The 12883-nt window shown below is 30.6% G+C and overlaps 3 protein-coding genes across 3 annotated transcripts; 2 read left to right on the plus strand and 1 right to left on the minus strand.

Moving 5' to 3' along the window:
* The first annotated feature begins 316 nt into the window (after positions 1-316).
* Positions 317-4622, plus strand: LOAG_00467 (sphingosine-1-phosphate lyase 1). The gene is made up of 11 exons (XM_003136007.2): positions 317-547; positions 655-765; positions 968-1129; positions 1220-1391; positions 1715-1902; positions 2028-2090; positions 2406-2571; positions 2668-2833; positions 3257-3457; positions 3597-3733; positions 3911-4622. The coding sequence occupies exons 1-11, from the start codon at positions 338-340 to the stop codon at positions 4045-4047; spliced, it is 1713 nt and encodes a 570-aa protein (XP_003136055.1). The 5' UTR covers positions 317-337; the 3' UTR covers positions 4048-4622.
* Positions 4623-5756: 1134 nt separating this feature from the next.
* Positions 5757-7986, plus strand: LOAG_00468 (hypothetical protein). Its single transcript, XM_003136008.2, has 3 exons — positions 5757-6237; positions 6454-6544; positions 6732-7986. The coding sequence occupies exons 1-3, from the start codon at positions 6134-6136 to the stop codon at positions 6966-6968; spliced, it is 432 nt and encodes a 143-aa protein (XP_003136056.1). The 5' UTR covers positions 5757-6133; the 3' UTR covers positions 6969-7986.
* Positions 7987-8017: 31 nt separating this feature from the next.
* LOAG_00469 (hypothetical protein) lies at positions 8018-12144 on the minus strand (the record flags this gene model as incomplete). Its single annotated transcript, XM_003136009.1, has 5 exons — positions 8018-8067; positions 8388-8411; positions 11150-11191; positions 11641-11751; positions 12030-12144. The coding sequence occupies 5 exons, from the start codon at positions 12142-12144 to the stop codon at positions 8018-8020; spliced, it is 342 nt and encodes a 113-aa protein (XP_003136057.1).
* Between the last annotated feature and the right edge of the window lie 739 nt (positions 12145-12883).

Consider the following 12883-nt stretch of genomic DNA (forward strand, 5'->3'; position numbering starts at 1 on the left):
CAACAAGAATATCTCGAATTTATTTGCTTGGATTTATCTTATTTCTTATCCCATATCCTTTATACTTACTAGCACCGGAACTGAGAACTGCCAAGGTAATGTCTTTGATGTGTTTATCCGGGGATTCCTAAGGAACTGGGAAGCCGAACTTTAAATATTACAGCATAACGCCTCATAAATTTGTTTTACCTTGACAATCTCAACGAAAGTTATGGCGCGTGACTTGGTGTAGTGGCTTTTATAGGTTCGCTAAAATTCAGGTCACTATTTGATCCGTTACGTCGTAGATTTGCAAGATGTTCTTGGCATTTCCGATATTTTCAGGACTAAGCTGTAAATGAATGAATGGTGGGCATCAGATGGTGGATACACCTGGCGTTTAGTTGCGCAGTTTGTGGATGATGGTCGTGTTTCGTTCAACCGGGCGTGTATAGATCTGGAACCTTGGCAAATCGTCTCATACACTTTGTCCGTTGCTTGCTTCTTCATCTGGTTACGGAAACTGCTAAAAGCAGACCGCCCTCTTTCCGCCCGTATTCGTGCTGTGGTATTTTTTCATTTGTTAGTTTACTTTTTTAAGTAAGGAATAATCCTGACATTTTGATCTTTTCGTCAAATAAAAGCACGCATTATAAGTTGTATATTTTCCTCCAGATTTTTTCCGCATTTCGGACGATACCGTGGGTAAATGCACAAATAAAAGAAGAAATGGAAAAAGCAAGAAAAGATCTTGAAGAAACGATACATCAATACGACAAGAGAAAGGTACGTTGGCAAAAATTGTGTTACCATGCTGTTCAAATATTTCCATTATCATATTACGATGAAGTTAGAGTTGATTTTAAATCAAGAAAAAGCAGCATAAAGAAAATAACATAAGGAAGTGAAGATTGAGACATCGTTTATATTGTTTTTACACTGGTGTTTCTCATGATTTCTTGCCATTTCAGTTTGACATGTTTTACAGGAGTTCTACAAGTTCTTGCCTGAGCAAGGGCTTACAACTGTTAGCATAGTTCATGAGGCAGAATTATACAAAACAATGAATGAGTTCTCTTTTTACGAAGGTCGCGTTTCTGGCGTAATCTTTGCTGATTTCGATGAAGAACACCGAGCATTGCTACAAAAGGTTAGCGAGTAAAATTAATTGGTTTTTTCTTGATTTGAAATAAAATTCAGCTGGGATTTGCTCACTTAATTGGTTTTTTTTTTTTTACAGATTTTTGAGCTCTTCGTATATTCGGATTCTGTATATCCTGATCTTTTTCCCGGCTGCCGGAAAATGGAAGCAGAAATTGTGCGGATCGTTGCTTCACTTCTTCATGGTGGGCCTGGCTGTTGTGGAACAGTTACTTCCAACGATACAGAAAGCAATATGTTGGCATGTTTTGGTAACTGTTTTTCTTTATTTTCGATAAATAAGCACTGTATGTGTGAATATGTTTTTGTGCTTTTTGTCTTAATTGGAGAGATATTTTTCTTTGACTCTGTACAATTTTCGAATTTGTATAACGTGGTGTTAGTGGCGTCGATTCATAAAAAACGCGAAACTTACGTAGTGGTTAGCGTTTCAAAATGTTGGCGTTTTTTTTTCTTTTTTTTTAAAAAAAAAAACGTTAGACATCAATGTCAGTTAGCAGGGGAAATTTGTGAGGAAAAAAAAAATAAACATTTAACTTTTAGGTATTTTCATGCATCTTGCTTCATATTTTAGCTTATCGAAATCGCGCGTCTGCTCGTGGAATCAGGCATCCAGAAATGTTGGTACCAGTAACTGCTCATGCTGCATTCGAAAAAGCAGCGAAAGTATTACGAATACGTATTCGCCATATTCCCGTTGATAAGAACCAGCGAGTTGATGTAGGTGCAATGAAGCGCGCTATCAGTAATGAAACTTGCATGGTGTGTTTGTTTTCATAATTTCCGGTAATCCAAATCAACAGATTTTTCTGTTGTGATGCAACAGTTTTAAAATATATCGCATATTTTACATATTTATTTCAAGCTTCTAATTTATTTTATTCTAGCTCGTGGCATCAGCCCCAAACTATTCATTCGGTACAATCGACGACATAGAAGCAATTTCTGAGGTATTTTTTTCATTCCTGGCTAAACTTTATTGTCCAGCAGTAAACAATTTGGGATACTAATTGTTCATGCTTCATACTTAGCTTTTACATACCTATTCGAAGTCAGCAGTGTAATTCATTTCCGGAAAATATAGATTAAGTGTTTAAGTGTTGTTTTAATTATATGAGAGCTAATATGGACTGTTGTTTAATTTGCTTATTAATAAGCATTTGCATAATTTGCTTATTAATGCTTATTAATACAAGATACTTAATCGCTCCATTATTTCGAAATTTTGGAGGAATAACGGATATTATTTCTACTGTATTTTTCAGTTAAGCCAACGATATGATGTTCCTTTGCATGTTGATGCAACTCTTGGTGGCTTTATCCTGTCCATCATGGAACGATGTGATTTTAGAGTTAAATCCTTCGATTTTCGTGTACCGGGTGTTACATCAATTTCTTGTGATGTCCAAAAATATGGTTTTGCTCCAAATGGTAATTTGAACTTCTTTGTTTTTGTTTTCCATGAAATTTCAAAATTTTTATAAATTTATTCATCATTTAAAGCGTCACGAAAATTGTTTGTAATAGGAACATCGCTAATATTGTACCGCGATTCCTCTCTGCTTCATTATCAGTACTTTTGCGACGTTGAATGGCCTGGTGGCATATATATGACACCCACTTTAGCTGGTAACAGAGACGGATGTGCAATAGCTTTAACATGGGCTACTTTACTTTACAACGGAAGACGAGGGTAAGGCAACAGCTATTTACTTGTGTACATCTATAAATATTAATCAAAGTATTTATGTTTTTTATGTGTGTAGCATACAGATAATATGTTGACTACTAGAGAAATTACATTGTAAGAAATTACATTTTTGTCGTTTTTTTCTGACCTTGTTGATAATGATCACTACTTTATGTATCATCATGTAGTTGTGATGTACACATTTCCACTAACTCGCTAATGTGCGTGAATTATTCTGCTCTTATCACTTTCTGAGATGTAAGTTCTTTTTGCCGTGTGGTTGTTCATTCATCTGATAGTAAATAGAGGAAAAAAAATCAGTTCAAGGATTTGTTTGAAATTTTTCGAATTCTGTACTTTTGGCCTGATTTTAAGTTTCAGGGATTATGTAAAGTATATCTGAAGATTTACTGTCTTAATCTTCAGATATACAGAACGAACGGAGGCAATCATTAATGCAGTGCGTGAGATACGAACAGGTATTGAGAAATGTCTGCACATACAACTGTTATGTGAATCAGATGTTACAACTGTTGTTTTTACGACAAGAGGTCTCGACGTTTACGCCTTAGCTGATCGCATGAATAAGCTAGGATGGGTCTTGTCTACTCTTCAAAATCCACCTGCGTAAGTATATTTTACTTTATTATATTCTACTTTATACAATTCTTTGTATGAGTCAGGAAGTTCAACAGTTCGGGTATTTTTACAGCTGCAAACTGTTTTATCTCACTTCCATATTTTGTAATTTGCATACATAATCTAGAGTTCATATATGTGTTACAATGAATCACACGAAGTCAGGTGTTGTGGAAAATTTCCTTCGCGAATTGAACATGGCATGCGAAGATCTGGTGTCAAATCCACAATTCAGCCATCACTCAAGAACTGCTGCGATCTACGGTCAGCTTTATTTCAATAATTTTGTTTTGACTTCTATGGTAATCGACAATTTTATTGTCTGCAGTGTTTTAATAGATCTCCTACAGTATTTTAGGAAAAGGAATGTCGAACCACCTCTGACGATTTATTAATTTCTCAGCTTTTTCCACGGCTTCATTCATTGCCTTTGTTTTTTAGGTATGGTATCCGTTGTACCAGATCTAGTAGAGGAAATATCTCACATGTATCTTGATAGCTGCTATGCAGTGCCACTACCATTAACTGGTCGTACGCTGAGTGCTGAGGGAAGAAAAAAAAGCCTCATACCGGATTAAATTGGATAATCGACTTCTAAAAATGAATAGAGTGTACTTCAGAAATATCCCGACAATAATAAAACAGTTAGTTTTAAATTAAGAAGTAAATCAAAGTAAATATAATCACATTTCATCATTATGTCGATTATCGCTATCTTATGCTGTCATTCGTGGCGAAATCTTCAGTATTTTTTATAATATTCTACGAATGGAATTAGAATAGCGATAATGCTTTGGTACATTTGGGATATGCAGTATTTTTGGAACTTGTCATCATCAGATGATTCTATCAGTTTAGTTCAATGTTTAGAATTGTATTATTTTACCTCGTATTTTAGTATTCGTTTTCTCTTTTTCCTCATAATTTGATCATTTAGACGGTGCGAAGTATAAGGGTTTTATTTCATTTTCTGTTTCGCTTATCACGTGTAACATTGCTACTTCATATATATTTGTTTAAATTTTAGTTTTAATTAAAGTGATTCTATTTGGTTTGTTGGTCGAAATGTCATTAATCGGTGAAGAATTCCCTTAAATTTTAGATCTTTTGCTCATGTTTTATATGCTTTAGAAAATATGGAATATGATTTCTGATTCTGTTGTTTATGTTATTCGATATCCATTTCATTTTATCGGCGTTCATTATTAGATGTATATCAGTGAAATCGTTTTTTGATTCTCTTATATCTTAGTGAATTATCGCAAAAATCATATGGGTTGCTCATTTTCGTTTATCCGCCTGCTCGCATGGATGTTTTCTGAAATTCCTGATAGAGAGAATGAAATGAATGACTCTGACTTATCCATTTATTCAAAAAATTCCAATTCCCTATAGCTACATTGATTTGCTTAAGAACTGTCTTTAGCCAGATAGTACAATTATATCTAAATGCTGCCTTTTTATAGTCGTGGTTGAAGCTGTATGTTTCCCGAGACTTCGATTATCTTTTGATTAGTTGCTTTTATGTTTTCATCTTATACAAAATTTTGCACTAACGAGTTTTTTCTATTTGGGAAGTGTAATTCTTCAAGTTCAAAGGCATCATTTGTGTATTTTTCAGTTAATTTTTTGTGATATTCTGATGAGCTTCATTTTCCCAATTGTATTATAGCGTGGTCGTGTTTGTGTAATGCATCTACTAAATTGTGGGAGATTTCTGGAGGAAGATATCCGTTGTTGATGTAAATTGATATTATTGTAGTTTATTTATCCTGGTGATATATTTAATTTTCCTTTTAAAATATATAGTCCATATTTTCGAAGTTGACCGAGTTCGTAGTAATCTCAGATTTAATGACGAAATGCATTTTATTTTTTGTTATAGTTTCCAAGCTTGCAAGCTTGCAGTAGTGCCTTTGATTAATTTTCATTATTCTTGAGTAAAAAATTTGCCTGCACTCAGTTCATCCATTAATTTGCTACATGTAACCGGAAAATATCTGTTTTAAGTTTGTTAGTTATAAAATATTCTATTGTTTATAACAACCCCTTATTGGGTCTTATAGCTTATTTCGCAATTTCGGTCTGGAATTTGCTTATTCGCTTTATCCCAACGGTGGAATCGCTTGTTTATGATGGTTAAGTTCACTTTAATCATCTGAAAAAGCATAAGTTAGCTACTGGAAATATCACTGAAGTTAATAATGCGTTTTCATAATTACGCATGTTAGGCGAATCTTTCAGCTCGATGTTCGTGATTATTGATTGAATGGTTTTCGCTTCACCTGCATGATGAAGCTAACAGTGACATGTGAAATTCGTTTCCTTGTGTCACTGCTATTAAATAAACAGCTGAAATGCTGGGCCAAACTTCTTAATTTTAATAATGATACACAATCGTTGTCCTAAATGCTGGAGGTGAAAGGGGTCGGTAGTGCAGGAAAAGTGGTGACAACGACCCCATAGTTCAAGGGTAATTAAATTCCTCTATCCCTATTCCTATTTCATTAGCATTTCAAGATTTTTCATATGTTAGCAAAGAAGGGTTTTTTTAATGACGACGAGCGCGATACTTTATAGCTTGAAAATTTGAACCAGGGGTTGATCTGAAAATTGGGTGCTATTAGCTCCAATTGTATTTCAGTAAGATAGTGCAATGTTCATATGGATTTATTGCTAACATTTTATGCTGCGGCAGCTGTTCTTTTCGTTCTTTTAACTCTTTTTATGATCACTTTGCTTACCGTCAGTTGTTTTCATATTCTCAGGTAATTTTTCTTAATATTTTCTAATTTTTTTTTTTCAAACGTAGATGGTTAACAATATAGGGTTGAATAAATGTTTATTAATGTTTATGAAAAAATGTTTATGAATTTAAAAGAAAAAAAACTGTTTATGAATGTTGTGTTTTTCCAGAATTTAGTTTGACTTTAAAATTCTCCACTCGGTTTTTTCTGCTTATCCAAATGCACAATTATGTTCAGGAAACATAGACTTGCGTGGAAAAGCTCGGTCAGCTCGTCGAATCTGGTACCCAGATCATTGGATATGGCATTCGATGGCGTTGTCGAACAGGTAGCATTTTTATTTATTAACTCATTGGCGTAAAAATCTCAAAAGTTATTAATGATTAAGCGTCAAGAACCCTCTTGCGTTATGAATTGGAGAATGTTACCTCTTTATATTAATTTATTGTTCAAATCATCGAAATTATTTATTTACAAGGTCATAATGTTATTAATATAAAGCGGGTGAATTTCAGATTGATGTGGACAGGATAATAAGTCGTCGTCAGGAAAGGATAGCAGAATCTGTTGAGAGAACTAATAAAAATGAAGATCGAACACATCCATTAGAACATATTGATAATGATACAGCCACTGTACTTGCTGTAGATCAGTTGTTAGATACTTCATTTCTTATATCCGATGAGGAACTTGCCTGCTATGCACCACCTGTTGATATGAAAATTGTTGCTGCTCGTAGAGATCATGTTTGAAGGAACGGGTTTTGCTTTAATGTTTATATTCCCATAATTTACAAAAACATGGTATATTCAGCTACTTGTTTTATCTTTTTATAATTCATTGCGAAAACAGTGTTCGGGAATTTTTTCTGTGGCTCGACAAATCATGAAAGATGTGGACCTAACAAATAGCACGCTTTTTTCCGGATTCAGCGGATCAAATTTGACTCATCTTCAATACGTAGTTAATTTGCAGCTTTTGCTACTTTACCTATTCCTTTCATTTGTTTCTGAAATATATCTCTAATGAATCTATTTGTACTATGGAAAAAAATTCTCGAAATTTTACAAGGTAAGTGCATAACGCTATTTGTGATTTCTCGATCTCTCTTTGGTCGATGAATGTTATAGATATCGCCACAAAACTTTCCCTTACTGTGTTGTGTTGTTTTTAAACATTTCGATAGTTTCGTTTCAGAAATCTTCGTTCGAATGTCAATCATGATCATCTGTTTCTAACTGCTTAGTCGGTGAATACTTCTGTCGTTAATTTTAGATTAAATTCGACTGTTGTTGGTTTTATGAAGTTGGACTTGGGAAATTCATTGTAGTATGGGGTAAATGCTACTGGGTAGTGCCTAAATACGACAGGGCGCACTTATGTTCTAATGTCTGAGAAATATTGTTACGGATAGTTAAGATAAGAGGTGACAGACTGCTCAACATATGAGTTATGAGTTAGACTTGAAGTAGTTCGGCTAGGAAATCCAATAAATTCTTGTTTGGCCGTATCCGGTGTGTGATTCTGGTTAATTCTGGTGTTATGCACTGTTAGATTTACCGGAATGAGCAGACTGAAGGAATTTTAAAAACTTTACGTGCAAGCGTTATCAACAGAATTAGTTACACTTTTTGATGATAGCTATGCAGTGCATATGTTCTGAGAATTTTTCTAAATATTCATAAATGAGGTTGACATATTCAAATATAAAAAATCAGTGACTTTGCGCTATCTCACGTAAATGTAGTAAATCTTTTTGATAAAATTTCAGAGCTGTTCGTTTGTTCGACTTCGATAACCATCAATATGTATCATTTATCTCTTTGTCTAGCTTTGAAGTGGATATCAAACCTGAACGATTTATTAAGCAAAAATTAATAGAATATTTGTCTTAATGATCATTAGCATAAATGAAATCTTGGGAATAATGGCAATTTAAACAATTTTTCTTGTTTTCAGATGTTACAATTTCTTTGTTTTTCTTGTGTTTTGCATCTCTCAAATTGAGAAACTTCTTATTGCAGTGATAAGTTCAATATTATTATGGAAATTCATATCTGCTAAATATGTTCTAGTGAGTATCATCTATTAAGACATGTTGTTAGAAGGTCTTGGTAAGGGAACGCTATGACTTCAAGAAATGCAAATTTTTGAATCATCATCATTCATACCTTTATTTTGCACGTCGGATAAGACTGAATGAATTGTGTAATTAATGTAATATCATGTTGTAAATGTTGTAAATGAACTGTTCTAAAGCTTCTCAGTAGTTTAATTTTTTTGTTCCTTTTTAAAAACTATGAGATAAATAGAGGGACGGTTTAGGAAATGCTGCAAAGAGGGTGACAGTTCAGATGAAATAATATCATAGTTGTGATTTTGTGACATGGAATAAATTTTCATTCTTGATTTTACGGATTGATAATAACAATATAGAAAGAACTCACAACCGGATAAATTTTTTGCTAGAAATGTGTAAATTTTCATTTTCAATGATGAATGAATGGATGAATTTTCCATACAGCTTAATATCAACAATGATAAGAAAATATCTAAAATTGATAATGAGTTAATTCTATGATAATAAGAAATTATCAATATTTATTGCACGGGAGGAATGCTTTATGGTGCAGTAAATAAATATGGAATATTTTTAATCATTTTTCATCCGTGAATTTTGGAATCAGGTAATGCGTATGATGTAATATTCTACATAAGTTTGGTAGGAATTTTTATAGATCTTGGATAAATGTAGTATACTTAAAGTGCCGTATTAAATAAGAAGGCATTGTCTGGTGGGAATACACAAAAGCTAATCAATAATTTTGTGCTTGTAGAATATAATTGAAAAAAAATTTTTGAAAATTAATTTCATGTTTATAATTTTTGGCAAACATTTAATGATGTTTATTTTCAGCTTATTTAGCAATTCTCTCGGTTTACTAATACCTGTCTTTATAATATTTTAAAAGTACTGAATACAATATTGTATTACAAATTCTTGGAAGAATAACGAAATAATACAATTTAAAATTACAAATTTTTGAAACAAAAAAAAAAAGAAAAAAACGTATAGCATGGAATTTTCGAACTCTACAGTAAATAAAATACGTATACAAAAATAATACGATAGTAATGGGAAAGAAATGAAATATTCTAGCATCTACTGTAGATTATAAAGATTTATCAATATACCTATACAATAAGTTTGCTCAAATTTTTGCCTCATATATAAAATTTTGATAATATAATTAAACTTTTTGATCATAAGCTAAGAATATTTGTCGAATATAAAATAGTAATTGGAATAAAGAAAGGTAGAGTTGTTAAGATTTATTCAGTTAATTGGATTAGTTTACAGTACTGTCCAATACATTATCCTTAACACTGTAGCTCTATCTCTAATTGAGTTATATTTGAGGTTGATTTAAGTTAATGTTTCTTTTTTTTTTAATGTATTATAATTAAAAGTAATGAAAGAATTTGGATTGTATAGCTAGCAAAGCTCTTTAATGAGATCTCAAGTTATGAAGACCCTTTAATATAATTATTACATTTAAAAGTGAAGAACGGATGTTCAAAAATTTTATGTGATACGAGAGATTAAATGAAAAGCTCAAAGTTGTTGGGAGTTTCATACTTTGGTCCATTTTTTCCTTACCATTTTTTCTTTAACCAATTATTTAGCCAAATCTTTGATGTGCAATATCACTTAACAAAAGAAGAAAATTTTTTGACAAATAAATTAAGATTTTTACCAAAATCTAAAATAAGACAACAGATCGACAACAGTTCTTGCATATTTCATTATTCGTTCCTGACAATTAAAAGTGTGACATTTGTTGATGAAATAACCGAAATATTTTAAAACACTTTTGTATTGTAGAAATATCTAGGAATAACTGAATTAAAATTCATAATACAAAAGCTTTTAACATATTTTATTTAGAATATTTCTCAGACAAATGATTTACTACAAAAAAAAAAAATTGATCAAATGTTTTAAATGCCTGAATCATTTATCTAACTTCTATTATATTGTTGTTGTCGAAGGATATCTTTCTGGTCTAATGACCAACTAGGCTTATGTATTTTGTAAAGGAACTTGCACTGTATATCATGCACAAGCAGCATTCATACAAATCATTCGATTTCGATTCAATTTAATATGACCATTTATATCCTATCATCAAATCATTACTAAACTATTTCCTTACAATAAAATCTATTAATCATTTATATCCCTGATATTCGCAGATAATAATTGTTTTAATAACATATATGAAGAATAAATTCTCCCTTAATCAATAAAACCTCTAATGGTCAAAAAAAAAAGAAATTCCACGTTATCCATATTAAAATCAATAGTTTAATTTTACATGAAAAGAAAGGTGATATTGAATGTTGAAAACTGTTCGATAACAAATGAATAATTTGATGAAATAAAAACAGATTAGATTTAGCGAATAGTTGCAAGTTTAAAGATATTTGAAGAAAATGTTAACATAAACATTAATGGGAAATATCTTAGTTTAAATATAAATAATACATGAATTGTTTTAATATACTACAGGTGATTTATTCATCAACCTAATCTTAGGATAATTAATTAAATGATAGATTGAAATAAAATAATTTGATAATTAACTTTAGCTAGTATACTTGCATTCGATCTACAAATCACATCATTTAACACCATCAAATGGTATTTTACATTTAAGTAATCGAACAGTTTTATAAATTTACTAATACAATAGGAAAATAATTCCTCTAAGAAATGAAAGAAACCATAGAATAATTAATTAAAAGTTGAAAAATTAATCTACTTCTGAAACTAGCTCTTATCAGCAGTTATATATTGGAGAAAATGATAAAATGGCAAGTAAACTAAGTAAGGTGTGATAAAATAAGGATGGAATGAATTGTGTTGAACCTGTATTGCAATAATCGCTTCCTTTGCAATAATATGCTTCGCCTGTAATAATAATGAGGTATATTTCATTTTGTTTTCTCTTTCTCTCTCTCTTTTTTTTTCTTTTTTTTTTAAATATCGTCGTATCAATAGGATCTTAATTCGATAAATTCTTCTTTGACAATTTTAATTTCTAAAATTTTGAATTTTGTTTCCAGTTGATTCAATAAATAAGAATAATATTTCAAATATTGTTAAGATCTATATTTAATGTAATATCTTGGCTTTAGTTAATTAAATAAATGTAGTAAATATTTTCTTAGATAGCATAAAACTTGCATGAATATATTCCCTTCTCTAATCATTAATTTAATGCAAATTTCTCATAAATATTATGAATTCTTTGAAGCTTTAAAATGATTTTTATTTGAAATATTCCACAAATATCGTTTAATTACTTCAAATTTTGCAAAAATAATCGATAAGATTTGAAAAAAAGAAAAAAAAATAACCTGTAACTTTCTCATTACGTGCCCAATATAATCGTATATCAAATGTTCGTCTTTTCATGCTACCATCTTCTTGATCTTCATTTGTGCAACCTTTCATTATCAGGTTATGCTCTGTAAATTTTCAAAAATTATTTATTTTTTTGATCATAAATTTCAGAATTTTAAAATTAACTTTAAAAAAAATCCAAATCTCAGAAAAAAAGAGAAGAGAGAGAGAGAGAGAAGAAAAAACAGAATTCTAATGGTAAAAATTTATGGTAATGATTAAAAAAATTATTCCATTATTTAACTAAATAGGCTTTTATGATGCTATTCTATGCGCTTATTCTCCATTAAATTTTGAAACCGGCAAAAAAAAAAAAAAAAGAATTATCTGTTCAGTACAATACGTTTACTGATACTAAAGCTATTGCAAAACGGATATGATAGTATTGAGAAAACTTCCTGAAGACGACTTATGATGTCATCCGTTTCCACAATCCATTTTAATGGAGCGCTTTTCATTTTTTTTTTTTTTTCTATATATATTTCAGATGACAACTATTGACAACAAGCATATCAATGATTCAGAAAAAAAAAAAGATTTTTTCTCTTCCATCAAATTGATGATATTTAAAACAGATAATTTATTTAGACTTATCAATAATATTATTTGATCACTTTTATTTAATCTTTATCCAAATTTATTCAATCATTTTACTCTATAATCTTTCTTCATAAGATAATATGATTTCTGATAACGAAGAAATTATTATCATCATATACTTTTAAATTGCATATCTTCTTTATTTTTCATATTTTTTAAAAATATTTTGATGAAAAATAAGAAAAGACGAAAAAGAATGGAAGAGGAAAGGATGCAAATGAAATCAAAAATAATGGATTTGAGAAAGAAGAAATATCAATGAGTAGACTTTTTCAACTTCATTCACTTTATTCTTTGATGCAATAATTTTTGAGAGAGAGAAAAAAAGCTAACTTTTATCGATAAGCTTAAAACAAGCACCATTGCAACATACAGTTCCTGTTTCACAATTTTCCATATCTCGACCCATACACGTATAACACGCATGTGTACCACTTTTTTCCGTACAGTTAACTACTGTTTCAACCGCATTACTTATTCCTTAAATGTATATATATATATATATATATATATATATATATATATATATATATATATATATATATATATATATATATTATTATTATTAGTTATTAGTTATATATATATATATATATA

Source organism: Loa loa (assembly GCF_000183805.2).
Source record: "Loa loa unplaced genomic scaffold supercont3.3, whole genome shotgun sequence".
In the NCBI taxonomy this organism is placed as follows: Eukaryota; Metazoa; Nematoda; class Chromadorea; order Rhabditida; family Onchocercidae; genus Loa; species Loa loa.